Here is a 21,599-nt window from a genome sequence, read left to right on the forward strand (position 1 = left end):
TCGGCGCCAGGACGCGGAGACTTTTACCAGCCGCGGTCGGCCCCTCCATGGCCTTCCAGACAGCCATCGGTGTCATCGCAGGCGGACAGTGTGTATGCGCTGGGCACAGACAGGCAGGCGGCCCTTTTCCAAGACCCTCCGCAACAGGACCAGGGACTGCAGCAGTGGAGGTTCTGGACACCCTGGGCATATCACCAAGCCCAGGGCCTCCAACAGCTTCCTCCTAGGCCTGCGATGACGGAGCACAGGGCGCCGGAGGCGTCGTTGTCTTGCCCCCCCCCCTCCCCGGACGGGTCAAAACAACAAGACCCTGAGCTCCCCCTGGAGTCAGAGGCGAGGGCTCAGGCAGACCCCCCACTGGACACTCTCTTGCCAGGGGTCTCCTCATCGTCTTCTCCCGATGAGGCGGTGGCAGGCACCTCTTCCAATAGCCCTCCTCCGCTAGATCTCAGGGCACATCAGGACCTCCTCAGGCGCGTAGCGCAGAACTTGAGCCTGCAAGCTGAGGAGGTCTCCGAGATCAAGGATCCTGTCGTCAGCATCCTCTCCTCTGATGCTCCCACTAGGGTCGCCCTGCCCTTTATTCGGACGATCCGGGCCAACGCCAATACGATCTGGCAATCGCCGGCCTCCATCCCCCCTACTGCACAACAAGCAGGGCGGCACCAGATCCGCTCCCCTATGTCACGAGGCGATGCGACTCTGGGACTTTTATGTAGCCCACTCCATTCACCTCACGGCTTCCATCCTCCCCGGAGTACGGAACACGCTGGCGGACCGCCTGAGCAGATCCTTCCTCGCGCATGAGTGGTCTCTCCGCCCGGACGTCGCCCTCTCGATCTTCCAGAGGTGGGGCTGTCCCCGCATGGACCTCTTCGCGTCCAGGGGGAACAGGAAATGCCAGGCGTTCTGCTCCTTTCAGGGCCGGGAACCCGGGTCTATAGCGGACGCCTTCCTTATTCCGTGGACGACCCACTTGTTCTACGCATTCCCCCCGTTCCCGCTGATCCACAAGGTCCTTCTGAAGGTGCGCAGGGACAGGGCCCGCGTGATCATGGTAGCCCCAGCGTGGCCCAGGCAACATTGGTACCCCATGTTGCTGGACCTGGCCACAGCCAACCCAGTTCCCCTGCCCCTTCACCAGGACCTGATCACCCAGGACCACGGTACTCTCTGTCACCCGGACCTCCAGTCGCTGCACCTGGCAGCGTGGCTCCTGCGTGGCTGACCAGTTGTGAGTTACGCTGCTCCACCCCGGAACGTGAGGTACTCTTGTGCAGCAGGAAGCCTTCCACCAGAGCGACGTACTCGGCCAAGTGGAAGCGTTTCTCCTGTTGGTGCACGGAGAGGGGTTTCCTCCCGATGGAAGTTTCGGTAGCCAATATTTTGGACTATATTTGGTCCCTCAAGCAGCAGGGCCTGGCGATATCGTCCCTTCGGGTCCACCTGGCGGCTATCTCCACCTTTCACCCGGGTGGGGATGGCCACTCCGTTTTCTCTCACCCGACGGTGATTAGATTCCTTAAGGGGCTGGAACGTCTATACCCTAACGTCCGATCCCCTGCCCCTACCTAGGATCTTAACCTGGTTTTGACTCGGCTCATGGGGCCCCCCTTTGAGCCGTTAGCGACTTGCTCCCTGCTCTATCTTTCTTGGAAGACTGCCTTTTTAGTAGCTATTACCTCAGCTAGACGGGTGTCGGAACTCCGGGCTCTCACGGTAGATCCCCTGTATACGGTCTTCCATAAAGATAAGGTGCAGCTGAGACCACACCCTGCCTTTCTCCCCAAGGTGGTCTCAGCCTTTCATGTCAACCAGGAGATCTTCCTCCCAGTTTTTTTCCCGAAGCCTCATTCTTCACGCAGGGAGCAACAACTCCATTCGCTTGATGTCCGTCGGGCTCTCGCGTTTTATGTGGAGAGGACCAAACCGTTCCGCAAATCCCCCCAGCTTTTCGTGGCAGTAGCGGACCGCATTAAGGGGCTTCCCATTTCCTCGCAGAGGTTATCCTCGTGGGTAACGTCCTGTATCAGGACCTGCTATGACTTGGCTCACGTTCCTATGGGCCGTGTGACTGTGCACTCTACCAGGGCGCAGGCGTCGTCGCTGGCTTTCCTCGCCCGTGTGCCCATCCAGGAAATCTGTCGGGCAGCGACCTGGTCATCGGTCCACACCTTTGCTTCCCACTACGCCCTGGTCCAGCAGTCCAGAGAGGACGCGGCCTTCGGATCTGCAGTGCTCCATGCCGCTACTTCTCACTCCGACCCCACCGCCTAGGTATGGCTTGGGATTCACCTAACTGGAATGGATGTGAGCAATCACTCGAAGAAGAAAAGATGGTTACTCACCTTTGTAACTGTTGTTCTTCGAGATGTGTTGCTCACATCCATTCCACACTCACCCTCCTTCCCCACTGTCGGAGTAGCCGGCAAGAAGGAACTGAGGAGCGGGTGGGCCGGCAGGGGTATATATCGAGCGCCATGGCGGCGCCACTCTAGGGGGCGACCTGCTGGCCCACTGGAGTTGCTAGGGTAAAAAGTTTCTGACGAACGTGCACGCGCGGCGCGCACACCTAACTGGAATGGATATGAGCAACACATCTCGAAGAACAACAGTTACAAAGGTGAGTAACCGTCTTTTCTCATTACCTAGTAGAATGTTTAAACCCAGGAAACAGTTTTTGTAAATTCACAAACAAAATTCAAGGGAAATGGTACAGCAGGGTAGCCCAAATCCTGGACTTTCTGTTACTAATTGTGTATGTTATGGTAGCACCTGAAGGCCTTGATCCAGATAAGGGCCCCATTGTGTTTGGTGCTGTACAAACAAGCAGGTTGACCTGCTTCCTTCTCCTAAGAGCTCACGCGCCAGTGAAAGAGAAGATGCAACAAGCAAGTGTAACAAAACAGTGGCAGGGAAAAGGGAATGTGACGATGGTTGTCTCACTGCTTATTATCACTTCTATATTACCGTGTGTAGTTTGTTTTGTCCCTGCTTCTGTATAGACTATCCCCAACCACCCCTCTGTCTAATGTTATTGAAGGATTTATAGCTGTGCTAGATTCTTAGAAGATTCTGTGCTATACCTATTGCTAGATCCTTGCAAGCTACTGGGTGAGTATCAGTATGTCCTCTTAGCCTTTGCCATGATAGGGCAGGACCTGCTGCAAGAATTACAAAAAGTTGGTCCTATGATTTTGGGGCCATGATAAAAATGATCTTAGTGATGAATGAACTAGTTGCTTTCATCCTCAACATACCAAAATAATTTTCAAACATAACTAGTTATCTTTTTTTAAATACGCCTGTAAGTGAAGCTCCTTTTATCTACTCATGTAGCCTCCCGATCCTTGTTCATATGCCTACAAATCTCCTGATGTTAGGAAGGCAACTGACATAAAATAATTGGAGACATGTAATGCCCACAAAATTCGAGTCAAAAGACTGCGTTGACAATCACCCATTCCAGTGAAACTTTTCATTAATTCACGTTACCAAATATGCAGCAATTTGATTTTACGCTTAAATTTTGTGAAAATTCTTTGAAGTTTATAAAACTAATCTGTAACTTGTTTCAGAAGGGCAATGAAAATGAGTCATTAAACTTTGGTATATTAATTGCCAATTAGTATTTGCATGGACCATATAATTAAAGCTAAATTAGCCATTATAGCACTGAATATAACATTTCTTATAGTAACTAAAGGTTGATTGAACCCAAGTATTTTGGGTTCTTGAGTTATCAGGAAGTTGAAAAGGACAAAACGAGAGCATTTTCCATTGATCTTCAAACACTAATGTGTCCTGAGGAGTTAAGCATAAAAGACACCAGTACACTAGCTAGCCTGAATTAAATTCAATGAAAAGAGACCAAGAAGAATTAAAAAAAAAAAAATGCTCCAGACCCTATTACCCACAATAGTCCAACAAGGATCCTTCAGTTAAAATCTGAGGTTCTTATTCCTTACAGTCAAGCTGATAATGGAGTTTACCTGAGTAAAAACTCAGAGTAAGGATGTCAGGATTTATTTGGCCCCAAATTAATGGTGTTTTGCATAGAGCAGCAGAATAATGTATGCATTAGAACCTGCAGAATGGAATATACAGAAGAGATGGTGACATTGTGGGAGGATAAGTAACTAGAGTTCTACTGTATCTACCTACATTGTCTCCTGTCTTGTCGGCTGCAACCTTTTGCCCCTGGCCTCTGCGACACCCACAACACCCCATGATAAATGTAGCCACTAAGATCATCTGTGTTGCCTACCATTCTGAGAGTGTCATACTCCTCTTTGATTCTCCACTGGATTTTCCACAACATTTTAGGTTTCTTATTCTCTTCTTCAAGGCCTTTCATCACTGTGCTTCTCCCTACATTTCTGATGCTCTCTCTTACCATGGTTCCCCTTCCACCGGCTCTGTCAGCCTTGATCTTCCCATCTCATCTGTGCATTTCTCAGACAACTGGTTTTGTACTTTTTTCCACACTGCCTCCTCTGCAGGGAACACCTTCCCTGACCTAATCATAAGGCAGCTATCCTCCTTAAAACACTTCCTCAAGATCCATCTCTCCCATGAATCCTGTAGGAAGTTAGCCATTTAAGCAGGATGTTTAGAGAGAAATGATCAGTATATTTTTAGAAAGAGTTGATTGTTTTATTCCTTTGCCACATGTTTCCTGATCTTCAGCCACGAATGCCCACTCTGATACCATATTTATCAGTTTCTCTTTGCTGTCAGCCAAAAGGGCCAAACCATCAGTATACATTAGTTTTCTCTGTCTCCCCACAGGCTTGTTTCTCCTACTAATTAACTCTATAACTAGGGTGAAGAGAAGTGGACTCACCACCTCTGGGTTCAAAATGGTAGCTATCCCATTCATTTGCTTTTTCCTCCAGGCCAAAAAACTCAAAACTCTGAAATTCCATGTATTGTTATCAACTTAGCTCTTGGCCCTCGATATAGCTCATCTATCATCTCCACTTCTTAACGTCCCCCTCCCATCCACCCATCTCAATATTCCAAACACCAGCTCCTGCAGAACCACCTCATAAGCTTTCTCAAGATCAATAAAAGCTACATAGCAGTAATATTCTCCATTAATCATTCTTTCACACTTCTGTCTCATTGCAAATTTATACTACGCCTTCACTTCCTAAGGCCATGTCGCTCCTCTCCTTTATTTTCCTCCACCTTGCACCTCAACCATGCCTCCAAAACTCTCTCAAGGACTTTGAGAAGCTGACTTCACAGGTGATGCCCCGATAAGTGTTTGGATCATTTGCATTACCCTTACCCTTCCAAAGAGGCAGAATCAATCCCATTCTCCTGTCATCTGATATCCTTGCATGATCCCATCAAACCCATAGTCCTCTATGAAGCCACTTTGCTCCAGTATGTCCAACTTTCTTGATCATATCAAGAGTTATCTTATCTTGACCAGTCTTCATCTTCTTCGTTGCTGCTTCTACCTCCTCTAAAGAGATCGATATATTTTGAGGTTTCTCCATAATAGTTGGTGGTGCTTGCATTTGAAACTCCCTCTTCTCATTCAACAGCCTTTGACAATATTTTTCCATACTTCAACCACCTCTTTAGGGTTAGTCACCACACAGTTCCCATCCTTCACGCACAGATTTCTTCAGATCTTGTATTTCATTGTTCCTCTCTTTTAACAACCCCAAAACCAATTTTCTGCTATCATCTTTCTCCAGCTTTCTGTATAATTCCTCTTAAGTATCCATTCTTGCCTTGGCAACTGCCTTCTTAGCCTCTTTTTTTTTTTTACCTGTTTATATGCATTTTTTATTCTCATTATCATGACCTGCTGCCTCAAACTCTTTGAATAATTCTTTATTCTTTCTTTTACATGTGACTTCCATGACTATCTTGTTCTCTGGAAGTGCCTCATTCAAGTTCCTCCATTCTTTCTCCACTGACTTCACTGTTGTTGGCAAAGCATGAAAGTCTTCCTTTACTTAACTCTTCCTTTCTCCCCATCTCCCTCTTATAAAACCACCAATGCAATTTCTTCCTCAATTTCATCTTCTTTCCTGTTATCCCAAGTTGCCATCAGATTTTAGCTATTAATACCTTACCTTGTTATGGCACATATTCACTCAATATAACCTTTATATCTTTCACCTTTTTCATGTGTTTCTCTTCTTATCAAAATATTGTCTACTTGGGTTTTTGCTTTTTCTGCTGTAGACTGTCACCATGGGGGATTCTTTTATTTTCAAACCATGTATTCACCACTGAAAATCTGTAGAACAAACACCACCCCAACCCGCTTCTCTCCTTCTGCATTTCTTTTACCAAAGCCAAATTTACCCCCACTCCTTTCATGGGGCTCCTTTCAGCAACACAGCAAGTTCCTATCACCCTCAACCACTAACAAGATGATACTGTCACTCATAATCACAAACTCTGCCAGCTCATTGCTAATGCTCTTCTCCTCTTCCATTGGTCTACCTCATTGCATAGTGTATACTGACATCACACATAACCCTACTGTCTCTCATCAGCCATAGTGCTGTCAATCGGTCTCCTCTTCTATCTACGCTCATGACACCCTGAGCAATCTCTGGGCTCACAACGGTAGCGACCCCGTTCATTTTCTTTTTCCTCCAGGCCAAAAAATGTTAAATCCAACTTTCAAGATTTTATTTTTGCATCCACACTACCTAATTTCCTGCAGACATAGTATATGGATTTTTCTTCTAGTCATTGCCATCTCTCCTGACCTACCCGTAAGTGAACCTACTTTCCATGGTGCAAGTTCCAGGTCTTTGCTAATGTGTTGCTGTTGCCTGGAAGAGGGCGCATCAGCTATCCCCAATGTGGTAGCATGTTTTAAATGACTTCCGCATGAAGAATCCATAATACATGAAGAACCTAGGAACTAAGTAGCCCACTGGCACTGGCCCACTTTGCTGACCCACTGGCAGCTTTCATTTGGAGTTTACCTTCTAAATCAGCTGACATCCAAAGCTTCCAAGCCTGATCCACCCAAATCTGAGAGCTATTTCCTCCTCTCGGGGCAAAAAGCTGCCCTCCCCTCAACACTTGTATGCCAAGTTAGCCACTGGCACTTTATAGGATTGATCACTTATACCACTCAATGCCCAGAGCTGTATTTGCCACTCAGTGAGTGTTACCACCCTCTACCATATGGAGATTGATTGGAATTTTCCCTTTTCAGAGCTGAGGCTATAGTGGCATTACTTCAACTCCTCAAGTATTTTTAAAGGCAACATAAAAAAGGTTAATGAAAGTGATTAACCTTATAAATCATTCCCTTCTGGAAAAATCCTATAGAAGTTAATAGAAAGTGATACATTTACTGTGCAGTATTTAAATCATCATGGAGAATTCCTTAGCAAGGATATAATTCTCTATTAAATTCAACAGCCCTTTAGCGTTCTCTCTGTAGAGCCCTATTGGAGTCTTCTGTATTAAATTCTGCAGGAGTTTTCTGTAAATGTTTGGACACTAATAACCATTTTTAAAAGTATCAGCGGGGTAGCCGTGTTACACTGACGAAGTGGGTATTCACCCACGAAAGCTCATGCTCCAAAACGTCTGTTAGTCTGTAAGGTGCCACAGGATTCTTTGCCATTTTTAAAAGGTTTGTAATGAACTTAAGGAAATTTTTTTTTAGATGATGAGTGCCCTACAATACAACTATATAGGAATGACGAGATCTGAATTGTAAAATGCAACAAAAATGATCATCAGTTTTCCAATTGTGGTTTAGACTGAACTGATGTTTCCTATTGTATAACCAGAGCACCAGAAGTGAGCATACGCCTCTCCTCTTCTGCACACTGGCACTGAAAAGGCAGAATTAGAAAAAGTGTGCACATTAATTTGAAAAATATTTTCCATGCTAGAAATGAAAGTCTGTCCATTTAGAGCAGCTGAGGATTCAGCCGGATTTCTTTGTCTTTGCTGAGCTCACCCCCTTAACTGTAGTATGTTCCTCCCTGTGGAAGAGCGAGAAAGGCAACTGTTCGCTGGGGAGTGCCTTGTGAATACAAAGCCACAAAAATGTACTTGGTTTTAGTATATTTTGCACTTTTAAAATGTAAATGCTGTGGAAAATATCAAAATTACTATGCAACCCCTTTGTGAAATGTCTGCATAATGTCAAACTCTGTTACATCTGCTGTTTGTATAGTATTTCTCTTGATAATTTTCTCTGTCACTTAGCTCCTGATCTTTGTAGCAGCTGTGCACTGCTAATGACTTCCTTTATTAGGCAGGTTCTATACCGTTGTTTTTTAAGCCTCTAGTACAAAATAATTTGGCACTCCATCCCCATAATCTTGGGTAGAACTGGATTTTGGAAAGGGATTTCTTGGGCCCACAAAAATCTTTTATAAACAATTTCTTCCACAACTATTTAAACAAACATGCACTGAACTATTTTCAAAAAGTGTGTAAAGAAATAGAATAATAATGTTAATGTTAAGGTGCTGAGCTCTTAACTTTGTCATTAGGATCTTTTTTCTGGATATAAAAGAGTATTAACATTTTGAGGTTGTGATTAAGCACGTGTAAGAAAGTATATCTTGAACACGATATTGCCTATGAGTTAATTGATTCAAGTATCACCCCAGATTAGCACAGGGACATGTCAGTCTGGCAAAGTCTGCAAGACGTTCTCTGAAACCTTGTAACTCTTTAGATGAATCTGGCAGAAGGCAAATCTCTGCCATGCTAATGCTGTGAGGAGAAGACGCCCACTCCGCTGTTTTAACAGACCCACATTGTACGGTTTAATTGCGTGTGCTGGAATTATGCTGAGAACTGAAAGTCAGCAGGAGTCAGGCACCTAAACTATTTAAATGTTTTTGTAAACTCCAGTAGGCACCTCTCTGCATCTTGAAGCACATAAATCCCTTTGTGCCTGTTACCCTGGTTCTATTATATAAATTAGATGAATTGCCTAAATATATGTACCTAAACATGGATAACATGACATTTTTCTTTCAAAATTTTTTTTTACTCTTCAGTCATTGCCATCAGTTGTATTTAATGTACTTTTCATAACCATCGGATCAATTTTTTAAAAATTGTATTGAAGTCATTCCTGTGCAAAAAGCTAGCAAATGACCACTACGTCACTTGCATTCCTTTAAAGACATATTTTGACGGCAACATAAATAGGTACACAGTGGGAGTGGTCAAAAATTTTCTAATGAAATTATATTGTGGACTACATCTCCCATGATGCACCATGACCAGTGACTCATATGACACAGCCCTTCTTCTCACCAAGAGAGTAGAAACTGGTGCATCCTGGGAGTTGTAGACTGTCTAGAAAGCTCAGCTTACAGAGGAAAGTGTAAACTATGACTTCTACCACTGTTGCCATTTTGAATTGAAATATTTTTTGAAAACTAAATTTGTCAACGTTTTCTCTGTGGGAGAGAAAACCCTAATCTGACCAGCTCTAGTGCACAGGCCTTTCATTGATCTTTGCAGAAGGAGTTAATTCCACCCATTCTGGAGACCTGATTCTGTAATCGGAGACCAGGACTCAGTTAACATCCCTGATTAACCAGAATGTGTTTTACTGTACTACATTGAAAGATTACAACAAAGAAATCAAACCATTAAAATGTTGATGTTTCAACATGTTTGCAAAGAGCTGTTGTAAAATGAGACACACCATGTTTTTGTATTTATGTATTTTCCATCTGAATAATTCTGTCACTAGGAAGTGCAACGCTGTACAGCCGACATGAACATCACAGCAGAACATTCCAATCACCCAGATAACAAGCACAAGAACAGATACATCAACATTTTAGCATGTGAGTAAGCAATTACGGTAAATACAGTACATAAATTGTACAAGGCCGTCTGTTCTAAGGCTGTTTAAAATTAATTTTAATTGGAGAGGGACAGCAATTAACAATTACAATTCTAGTCTTGTTGAAGTCTATATGAGTTTTGGCATTGACTTCAGTGAGGCCATGGTTTCACCCAGGCTTTTTACCGGGAAAACATTGACAATTTGGTGTTAGATATTGCAAGTTTAGCTTACAAAAGTAGCACTCCTGCATAAGACAATGCAACTGAATAATTAAGATCAAATTACTGCCAGAACTCTATATGCTAATCTGAAAAGCGACTTAAGGGAGATGTGTGGTGGATCAAAGTGTTTTATTGATGATCCTTGGGATTCATTTTATCTTCCCAAATATGCTAAAGGTAAGATTGGTATGTCTGTCACATTTCAAACTGTTCCACAAGAGAAAGCGACTTGGACAAACAATGGCCTTCTTAGCACATTGCAGGTCTCTCTCATCGTCCTTCGGAGAATTGCGAAGCTGAAGTCCGTTTCAGGACTGCAAATTATTCCGGATCTGAGCTGGGAGGTGGAATAACTCTCTCTGTTGTCATCTCTCATGTAGAACTGATGGGAGATTGGCAGTCAACACATATTGTATAGCAGTACTGAATTCGTGCTCCTGTAAAGGTCACAATGCAAAGCTTTGCCCTCAAGAACACCAAATGCAAATGGGACAAATCCAACATGATTTTAATTGTATAAAAAATACAACCCTCTGACATACATTCACCCAGTGTTTAGGGTGCTAGCTTGGGTCTTGGAAGACACCAGCACAATTCCCTGCTTCCTGTGTGACCTTGGGCATGTCAGTCTTTGGGTGCCTCAGTTCCCTATCTGTAAAAGGAGGATATAGCACAGCCCCAGTGTTGTGAGCATTACGTGTAAAACACCAAGGGAAAGGGGAGTGGAGAGACCTTTCAGGCACTCAAATACTACGGTAAGGGGGCGGTCCTTCGATAGGTCCCCCTACTCTGAGCACACCTACTCCTCCCATTTCATACTTTTTAAAGGGACGCTGTCACGTACTAAAAAATAAAACCACCCCCCATTTGTGTACTGCCCGAGGTTTTGATCCTGCAATCAGATCCGCGAGACCAGACCCTTCCCTTTCCATCACTGTAAAGCCAGTTTACACAGGTTATGTGCACGCAAAGTGAATATCACCCATAAATTGCTAGGAAATGGGATGGTTTACCTGCAATATTTTTAATGTACTGTTCCTTAGTGCTTCTCTGCTGTTTTTTCTCATAGATGATCACAGTAGGGTGAAACTAAGGCCTTCGCCAGGAAAAGATTCTAAGCACAGTGACTACATTAATGCTAATTATGTTGATGTAAGTTGTTTGAATATTTTTTCTCTTCTCTCATTGTAAATACGTTCGTAAAGGGGGAAATCTATCCAGTTGGTTCTTACGAAGCGTTTGTGTTTTCTGACTTCCCCAGGACTCCTGCTACAAACTCTTCAAATATTCAGAACAGGAAAGACACCTCTCTTTGTTATCTGTAAATTATTAATGTGTCTGACCTGCTGCTGCTTTCATCTTACTTTGCATTTTGGTTTTCTTTGAAGGGTTACAACAAAGCAAAAGCCTATATTGCCACCCAGGGACCTTTGAAGTCTACATTTGAAGATTTCTGGAGAATGATTTGGGAACAAAATACTGGAATCATTATCATGATTACAAACCTCGTGGAAAAAGGAAGAGTAAGGGACCATGTAGCTTGATAATGACCGCCCTTTTCTATTTAATATAGTGAATTAAATCCTGCCTTCCGATTCATGAATGGGCAGAATTTGACCCATTAGCTTTAAATACACAAATAGGGTATTGCTATATCGTGTGTAAATCCCATAGTGGAGATATAAATTACTAGGTATGATTTTTTACCCTTTCTGATAAACTCAAAATATGGTTTTAGTAAAACCAAAATGACCCCAACCCATGTAATTCTCCCTTCTTTCAGAGAAAATGTGATCAGTACTGGCCAACGGAGAATAGCGAGGAATACGGCAACATTACAGTCACATTGAAGAGCACAAAGGTACATGCCTGCTACACGGTCCGCCGTTTCACAGTCAGGAACACAAAAATGAAGAAGGTGAGTGAGCCCCCTCTGGTCATGTTAATTTCCTGTCCAGCTTGTTAAGTGCAAGTATCATACCAGCAAAGCCCAGGGGTCTTGCCTGCTACGTGTACAACTTTCAGTAGCTGGCTGATGGGAAATAATTAAGTGAAGCCTGGGTTACTGGATATCTGGCGAAATCATTTACTGTGCACCCACAGTGCGGAGCTGTGCAGAGTTTCTTTTCCCTTAGAGAAGTTCTCATGGCCATTATTTCCCCACTCTCCTGTGCGTTTGTCCCCGGGACTCTGTCTGCATCAAGTGGGAGGCAGAGCTGTGGGAGCAGAAGCACTTCTCCAGTTGAGCTTCAGCTGACACCTGCTTGTTTGAACATGTCGATAGAGTTTGAAGTAGTTCCAGGCCTCCCCTTTCCGAATATTTATTCCTTGTTGGGTGCGTTTTACGTACAGGGTCAGAAGGGAAACCCCAAAGGGCGACAGAACGATAGAACGGTTATTCAGTATCACTATACACAATGGCCTGACATGGGAGTGCCAGAATATGCTCTGCCTGTGCTAACCTTTGTGAGGAGATCGTCAGCAGCCAGGACCCCGGAAATGGGACCCGTGCTTGTACACTGCAGGTATGGCAACTCTGGTTAACTGGGGCGTGGAAAGCACACTTTGGATGCAACAGGTACTCTAGGGTGGGTTCTTATTAACATGCAAATACAACAGATTATTAACACACCAATTCAAAGCAGAATGAAACTCATCTCAGTGCAAAGCCTTTGAACCACTTAATCCCAGCAGATGTAAAGGATGCCTAAATCTTCTGCAGGGTGCCGACACGGGTGAATTTCAGATGCAAGCAAGGGTGCTGACAAAAGACATGTACAACTCCACTTACTTGCTATTTGCACTAGACATTTCTAAGGTTTGTTTACACAGTTCCAGCCATCCAACCAGGGAGTAACAATACCGTGTCTCTCTAGACTGACCAGTCATGCTCTGTGAATAAAGATTAATGAATAATCAAAGACCTAGTTAAGGAATTAGTTTGCAAACCACCCATGGTCTGAAAGATGTTAGCACTGATTGTACGGCAGACAGTTATTGGGAAATAGTCTGGTCGCAGATAACCTTCATAGAGAAGAAGCAAGTCAATTATATGGCTACGTTAATCACTATGAATAGAACACCCAGTGCTAGCAATGGGGGAGCGCTCTCAGATGTTAAGGTCAGAATAACTGTGGTATGACCATAATGATCATTTAGTTGACTTCCTCCATAGAGTTTCACCCACAATCACTAGTGTTAGCAGTTGCACTCAGCAGGGGGCATCTCTACAGATGTCCTCGGAAGGAACCTAGAGAGGGAAAAGGAAACAAACATTTGGAAAAATAGCTAAAATAAGCACAATTTTCATGCGATTGAAATCCTGGAATGCATATAACATGTTACTTAAGGACTTTAATGATCAGGAGGGTCAAGGTGTTCTAATACTGTAACGTTTGGGGACAGAAATGTAGGAACTCTGTTTTGCCATTGCTAACATTTAATTGAATACAGCAGAATTATCAGGGTTTCTTTCCTGTCCTTTGCAGTGCTGGTGTGGGCAGAACTGGTACCTACATTGTGATAGACAGCATGCTGCAGCAGATACAAGACAAAAGCACAGTTAATGTCCTGGGTTTCCTGAAACACATCAGGACACAGCGCAACTACCTCGTTCAGACAGAGGTAAAGATTGGAGTGATACTGAATTGAAAGCAGTGCTCGTTTTTATGATGTGATCAAAAAGGAAATCGTTTTTTCAGTTACTTTTCTCTAAATGCAGAATACAGGCATTTCGGTGACTTGTAGTGTCTTTTTTCAAGACCAGAAACTTTTGTTTCCTCCCTTGATTTCCTAAGTATTGTTTAGATTATACTCATGAATGTATACTCCAGTCTGAGCAGTATTTGTAGACTGAGCTTGTTTTAAAAAGGAAAGGTACCCCTTTCCTTCAGTGTGCTGTCCGCCTTCATTAATGACTCTGCTCGGTGTAATTTTCTCCTAACCCTTAAACCACTTGCTCTTGACTTTCCAGGAGCAGTACATTTTTATTCATGATGCCTTGCTGGAAGCCATCCTTGGGAAGGAGACTGAAGTATCTGCAAACCAGCTGCATAGTTATGTTAACAGCATTCTTATACCTGGAATAGGAGGAAAGACACGACTAGAGAAACAATTCAAGGTAAAGGTTTATCAGGCATCAGGCGTGATTTCACACCCACAGCTCCCTATCTTTTGTCACATGGAGAGTCTTTGCTATCATATCTAATGACAGAACTAAAGGAACCTGAACCAAAACGCTGGGTCCGAGCACCCCTGAATTTTGGAGAAGTTTCAGATTGAACAACCTTAGTTACAGTGATGTAAATCCGGACTAATGTGATTGAAGTCAATGGAGTTTAGAGTGACCAGATGTCCCGATTTTATAGGGACAGTCCTGATATTCGGGACTTTTTCTAATATAGGTGTCTATTACACTCCATCCTCTATCCCGATTTTTCACACTTGCCAACTGGTCACCCTAATGGAGTTACTTACACTTGTGTAAAATTGGTGTAAAGAGAGAATTGGGCACTCATTTGAACTATGCTGCTGACCCCTCATTCTATAAGGAGCTTGAATCAAAATGCTGAATCCAAACACTCCTTAGATTTTGTTTAGTTTTAGATCTAGATCAGGATCCAAACTTGGTGTCTCAGACCCATCTCTAGTTAAAACAAATGGAGGTGGTTGTTGGTAGCACAATTAAAATCTTCGGTATTGTATGTACATGGTAAATTAGTTTTCTTGAGACTCTAGGAAAAAACAGCTGTTGCAGCTGTTGCTTTTCCAGTAATACATTACAGAAAATTTCATCATTAAAAATAAGTTTGCCGTTTTCTCACATTTGAGAATTAAAAGCCTCCAGCCATTTAAGATTTTCTGATTACATTTTAAATACACATTTAAAACTACTTTGTGTTACTGTATCTCATTAGATGAATCTGTGTAGACCCTGTTTTCACAGTTAAACTCCCTCAGACAAGTACCAGCTAAAGACATGAAACCATTACACAAATTAAACCAGGTGCCAAATGATTCAAAAAATGAATAGGCCATTTTCTGAATTCACTGGTGAGACTCTCTAGGTTTCTGTACCATCCATGACATTTTAGATGCCGAAGAGTATGTCTACAGTGCAGTAAAACACCCACGCCTGGCCCAGGTCAGCTGACTCAGGGTCATGGGACTTGGGTTTCGGGGCTATAAATGATATTGTGCATGTTCGGGCTTGGGCTGGAGCCCGGATTCTGGGACTCTCCCTGCTTGCACTGTCTCAGAGCCCGGACTCCAGCCTGAGTCCAAATGTCTCCACTGCAATTTATAGCCCCGCAAGCCTGAGTCAGCTGACCTGGGCCAGCTGCAGGTGTTTGATTTTGGTGTAGACGTACCCTGTGTCTTAACCACCTAATTCCCATTTTCAAAAGTGACTTAGATGCTTAGAAGCCTATGTCCCAATGAGACTCCGAAGGGCCAGATGTATAAAGGGACTTAAGCTCCTAAAAATGCACATAGGCACCTACGGGCATTTACCAAAATACTTCAGTAAGTTAGGTACCTAACTTGCTTAGGAGCTTTTGAAAATGGGACTTTAGGCTCCTAAAGGTCTGTCTGCACTAGGCCAGCATGTAACACATAGACACTGCATGCCCAGCTAGCACAAGTATAAGCAGCAGGATAGACGGTGAGGAGTGGCTTAGGCAAGTAGCATGCCCTGCATGCCTGAACCCTGGGATATACATCCTGCACGGCTGTCTACACGCTCAAGCAGTGCCTCTCACATTTGCACTGCTATTTTTAGCAGTGTAGTGTCTCCCTGCCAGAGCTTTTCCTCGCTGTAGTGAAAGGCTCCGGCACCAGGAAAAGGCTCTGGTGGAAGGAGCAGCTCCCTGCTACCAGAGCCTTTCCTCGCTGCCTCTCCCCGCGGGAGCCTTTCACTGCTGCATGTAGCTATAGAGTGCAGCGACAAGGGTGGACACGGCTGCCTTTCTGTGCGGCAGGTAGCTACATGGCTAATACCTGTACTCTGCACAACACCATAAGTGGAGACAAGGCGTACATCACTTTTGTACATTTGAAAATGTTGCCCTCGGTGAATGTTGGCAGCTATTTGATGTTACTTGGAGGTTTGGAATATCAGTAGAGAAGGATTAATTGGCAAATGGGGGACACAGCACTTAGTTCTGGAGTGAGAGTTTTGAGCGAAGTGAGAAACCCTTGTCTGATAGGGTTTTTGTCTTTTTTTTAAATGGTGGCTGTTTCATGTTGTTCAGAGGTTTGTAATAGTCCTGATGGGAATGGGATTAGCCATTGGGCCAACCGGGTCCGTGCTCAGGGGCCCCAGCCAATTGGGTACCCCTGGAAAAATGGGCACTGCCCCGATCTGCTTTGCCTGCCCGGCACTCCTGCTGGGGAATAGGGTCACGACACGAGGGCTTGACCTGCTACCCCCGCTCCCCAGCAGGAACTTGAGGGGGCCTGCAGGCAAAAGGGGTGGAGCAGGCCCCCCACTTGCTCTGGCCCAGGGCCCCACAAAAGCGTAATCTGCCTGTGCCTCCACATACATGTAGAGATCCAAATAGATTGTTAGGCAGAATATATCAGTGCCGCCCCATTTAATTTAATGCCCATTATATATCTGAGAAAGGGATATCTTCGATGAGATTGTTAAACTGCTATTCTCTTGTTGATATTTTAATGAATAGAGCTGGTCAAAAATTTTCAACCAGAATCTTTTCCAGCTCAAAACTGGAGTTTTGTTGAAAATAAAATCACATGAAGATGTTGTCAGCTAAATTTTGATACTGTTTTTAGTGAGAAATTTCAAAACAAAACTTTTCATTTCAGTTTTTGAAATTGTAATGTTCTCCTTCTTTTTTCCTTTTTTGACACACAGAGCAATAAAAATTAATAATGTACAGGTTTTATTCCACTTTTTCCCCTGCAACACTTCAAATCTTTGCCGTCTCTGGGAAAAATTACACAAGAGTAAAAAAGAAAAATGTAACTCTGGCACTCTGAAACTGTTCCAAAGTTGAGGAACTTTTGAAAAGATAGAGTGGGAAAAGGAAAAAATAGAGGTGAAAATTGAAAGAAAAGACAAAACATTATCCCTCAGCATCATTCATTCTATTGCATTAATTGGCAAAATTAAAAAAAAAAGAGAAAAGGGAGAAAATAAAAAAATTAAATAAAAAAAATTTAAAAACCAAATCCAAAATTTTGATTAAAAACGAAGTGAAATATTCATTTAATTTTGTTTAGAAATTTCCCACAAAAAGTTTAAAATGAAAAATTTTCATTTGAAATTATTTTTGTGGTGGGAAATACAAGGTTTAGGACCAGCTCCAATATTGACGACATAGTTTTGCTTCCAACAGTATCAACCCATTGTAATGACTCTTGATATAATAACTGTGTAACGTCAGAAGTGCTGCTCTCAGAGGAGGATAATGATACAGAAGGAGTGCAGTGTATCTGCACAATTTTCTTCCCCTTTTGTCTTTCCTTTTACATAAGGTACATCAAACTTCAAATGCCTCTAGGGTATTCCATCCTGCAGAAGCAGATATGAGGAACTTGATTCCACAGCAGAGCTCTAGCCCAGCGGAGAGTTGGCATTGACAAAATATCAGTCATCGTTCCCTGATTCTTCACCACCTGGTCCCAGCATAAATTAAAGCTGCTTTGACATCTCCCTATGGAGAATAGGCATAAAGGAGCCTTGACCTGCCACTCTCTCTGTTCTCCTTCGACCGCCCACTTCACATTCCCTACCTCCCCTTATACTGAGCAATGGAGTTCTGGTCCAGAAAGCAGCAGAGCCAGCTTTGCACCAACTTTGGACCAGCAGTGATTTTCCCCACACAGAAGGATACTCCAGGAGAAATCTCCTGCCACCTCAACTTCATTCTGTGCCACAGAAGCGGCACAAAGTGAACCTGGCAGACTGGAGAACGTGCCCCAAATGCCTGGTCTCAGCTGGAATCGTTTTGGGCTCACAGTAGGCCACAGCAGTAAATAAACTTCCTTAGGCATGATCTTGTTTCAGTGTAAAAAGGAAGAGAGAGAGGCTTGCTTTTGTTGGGTTTTTTTCCCCTGAGACCTGCTCCTGGGCTAAACATCCCTGCAGGGCTTCAGAATAAATTGTCAGAAGTAACTAAATCTAGAGTGTTCTGTGAAAATCAACTTGGAATGGAATTTCATTTTGATGTGTGCCAAAGCTGAGACCTGTGGAGACCTTAGTATCCAATAAGCATTCATATATTTTATGAAGAGGATGATTCTTACTGGCATTGTGAGTACTTTAAGCAAATCTGACCATAGAGCTTGTTCTTCCAGTGAGGTATTTTTTCTAGGAGCTGCCAAGGAAAAACTTTCCTCTTCATTTTGAGGGCTATGAGAACTTGGTCAAACCAGTTCCTACTTGTTTTCTTTCAGCTGGTTACACAGTGTAATGCAAAATATGTGGAATGCTTCAGTGCTCAGAAAGACTGCAACAAAGAGAAGAACAGAAACTCATCAGTTGTGCCATGTAAGCTCACCTCTTTGGTTTGATTACTGCTTAGCATAACTTTTTGTGTTGAATTCTGTTGCTTATGCATGAAGAGGCATAGCTGCCAGGAAAGAGAATGGTTGTGTTTTGTTCAGCCAAAGATGTCTTGTCTTTAGAAATTACTATGGTGAAACTGAGCAAAAGGACCTGGTGATGGTGTCAGCTTAATGCGTTGTCCAAGCAAAATGTTAATCTGAAGTGTTTAAGTTTTTGAATAATTATATGGCGGGGGTTGAGGGGGAAGGACTTTTTAGCTACGGAATCACAGTAATGCAGTCATGTTAGCATCTGTACTCAGATAATATCTCGCAATGCGATTGATGTTGATTGTTTGTTAGTGTTGCTGCTATGAGTAAATTACCACATTTGGATGATTCAGTTAGTAGCACATTATGCACACTCAAAAAAAATTGAGGGACTGGAAATATAAACTACGTCTCTTCTCTTTGGAGGAGATGAGATGTGTTGAGGGGGTTATGTATGTTCTTGGGTGACTAATCAACAGGGATTACCTCAGTTGTGGAGACAGCTGCCTGCTTGCCCCGAGGTCAGCAAAATGGTCATAAAGCAATGCTGGAAAAAGACTGAAGAATCAAAATAAATGAGATGGTTTTGTGTGCAATTGGAGATGAATAGAACTCTATAGTCAAGAATGATCTGAAATCCCCTGCCATCACTGCATAGACTGTTATTTGATAACTCAGCCTGTTGTGAAAATCTTTGCTATAGTAAAATCTGGTTCCTGAAATTACTTTGTTCTTGTAGGAATATTGTACAACATTTCATCTTCTATTCTGCTTTGGCTGGCAGCGCGTTATCACGGTTACAGTGCGGGCCTGCTGCTGGGGGAGATGGGAATTGTGTTAGATCGGATTTGTTAAAGTCATCTCAGAAATTCATGCTTTCTGCACCATGCCATGACCAGACTGTGATCATTTTTTTCATCTTATAGCTGAACGTGCTAGGGTGGGTCTCGCGCCACTGCCTGGAATGAAGGGAACTGATTACATTAATGCCTCTTATATCATGGTGAGAAAATCTGCACTTAATTATAGAGCAAAATCAACTGAAACGTGTTAAATACCAGATTCCTACAATTGTCTTAATTTTGCATATAATGATTGAGTATAAAAGATGAAGTTTTAACACATTTCATAATGTAAAACTTTTAACTATCTTTAATAAAATATCATGGTCTAAACTATTTAAATTATGCAAAGCATTTTTATGGAATGAATTTTTCCATTACATGCACTCAAATAAATATTGGCATTAAGAGTAAATGAAAACAGCAGGGACTCTGAGAAGTGGAAATGTACTCAGAGTGAAAATGGTTTGTGTAAGAAATATTAATAATAGCACAAGAAAAAATTAGACTTGTACTGCATGTTTTCAGCTGTAGTCAAAACAACAGTATCTGTTCCTATAAATACAATGTAATGTTTTAAAAATACTCGGTGCAACAAGGGACTGTGTGGTTTTGTCTTTGCTTTATAAGGGTTACTACAGGAGCAATGAGTTCATCATAACCCAGCATCCTCTTCCACATACAACTAAAGACTTTTGGCGAATGATCTGGGATCATAATGCACAGATCATTGTCATGCTGCCAGACAACCAGAGCTTGGTAAGTTAAACACTTAATTGTGTATATACTATACTTCAATTACCGAGCACAGCAGGGTGCTGGAATTGGGTCACTCATGCACGCTGGTTATGTTTCCATTGAAAATGTAGCTAATTTTGAGCCATCTACTTAAATCTGAGTTCATACAGCAAGCTTGTTACAGTCAACCATGTCGCTGCTGTCTTTCAAATCGATTATATCCTCCTATAGGTGAAAGGTAACCTCAACTAGTGTATCCTGCCAAGACTGAATTACTAATGAACTGAAGGAAACCATACAGTTTCCTCAGAGCAGAGCACAAATGATAGTTTAAGACTCTGTGCTATGTGTTTGTGGCCCATGTGATGGAAAGGATGGGGACAATGAAGTTATTCGTTTGCCAGGGGCTAAGGTTAAGGACAGCAAGTGGTAACAGAGACAATAGTGTCATTATTAGTTTGCTTCATGGGGACCTAAGGTTAAGAAGATCAAAGAGAGGATAAATACATGATTTCTGATTGAAGGGGAAAGCAGTTGTGATTGTATATGTGGATATAAATGGAAATAAAAGAGAGGGAGAATTCAAGTGTTGGAGGTGAGACAGGTGAAGTGTTAATGATAGCTTTCAGGTTAACTGGCATAGGCCTAAGAAGAATGAGTGCTGAAAAGGATTAAGGTCTGAACAGTTGATTTTTTTCATATGTGCCTGACTAAAGTGTGGCTGAGAATGGTAGGGAAACAATGGGCTTCGTTACTAGAAAAGAGTGGTTGTGAGGGCTGCCACGTTTATATTCTTCCTTAGTGCAGTGAGATTAAAGGGATCAGCAGGAATTCCCAGGGAAAGAGCTTTCAGATAAGCACTATCAAATCAGAGAATTGATGAAAAGAGTGTGTGTCAGGTGAAAATGAAGAGGATGCTCCTGCCTTTAAAAGCACACAAAGCAATGCTGCTGAACAGTTCTGATTATGATATAACTGGGAGAGGTGACACTTGGCTAGATATGAAAATACCTCGCAACTCATCTTGGAAGGCACATAGTGCCAGATTCTGCCTTCGTTGTGTGGAGGGTGGTGGGGGTTGCCCTGGAAACAGGCGCCGGAATTTGGCACAAACTTTGTGATATGGTTAATGTCAGTGTGGGTGAAGCTGAACATACAATGCTGAGAGAGAGATGACAATGCAGACTGACTACTATGTCCGAGTGAGTTTAGTCTAAGGAAGAAGGGTGAGATTACTATGGAACAATCAACAATATTAGGGACTACTTGAATATGATTCTATAGACTGAGGGCAACCTTTTCAAAAGCACCTGAGTGACGGGAGCCTTAAGTCCCGTTTTCAAAACAGACGTAAGCATTGGGGAGCCGAAGTATCATTGAAAGTCTTGCCCTGGGCCACAGAGGGAGAAAATG

General features: G+C 42.9%; 1 protein-coding gene across 2 annotated transcripts in view; it reads left to right on the plus strand.

Annotated features, from left to right (window-relative positions):
- PTPRG (protein tyrosine phosphatase receptor type G) overlaps positions 1 to 21,599 on the plus strand; it is a 597,139-nt gene that overhangs the window by 566,440 nt on the left and 9,100 nt on the right. For both annotated transcript variants that reach the window (XM_050957273.1, XM_050957274.1), the window contains exons 16-25: positions 9,728 to 9,824; positions 11,117 to 11,199; positions 11,436 to 11,570; positions 11,831 to 11,965; positions 12,400 to 12,572; positions 13,536 to 13,671; positions 14,021 to 14,167; positions 18,466 to 18,559; positions 19,533 to 19,609; positions 20,079 to 20,207. In XM_050957273.1, the coding sequence (XP_050813230.1) occupies positions 9,728 to 9,824; positions 11,117 to 11,199; positions 11,436 to 11,570; positions 11,831 to 11,965; positions 12,400 to 12,572; positions 13,536 to 13,671; positions 14,021 to 14,167; positions 18,466 to 18,559; positions 19,533 to 19,609; positions 20,079 to 20,207 (1,206 nt within the window). The remainder of the gene's footprint in view (positions 1 to 9,727; positions 9,825 to 11,116; positions 11,200 to 11,435; positions 11,571 to 11,830; positions 11,966 to 12,399; positions 12,573 to 13,535; positions 13,672 to 14,020; positions 14,168 to 18,465; positions 18,560 to 19,532; positions 19,610 to 20,078; positions 20,208 to 21,599) is intronic.

This window comes from Gopherus flavomarginatus, chromosome 6, assembly GCF_025201925.1.
Source record: "Gopherus flavomarginatus isolate rGopFla2 chromosome 6, rGopFla2.mat.asm, whole genome shotgun sequence".
In the NCBI taxonomy this organism is placed as follows: domain Eukaryota; kingdom Metazoa; phylum Chordata; order Testudines; family Testudinidae; genus Gopherus; species Gopherus flavomarginatus.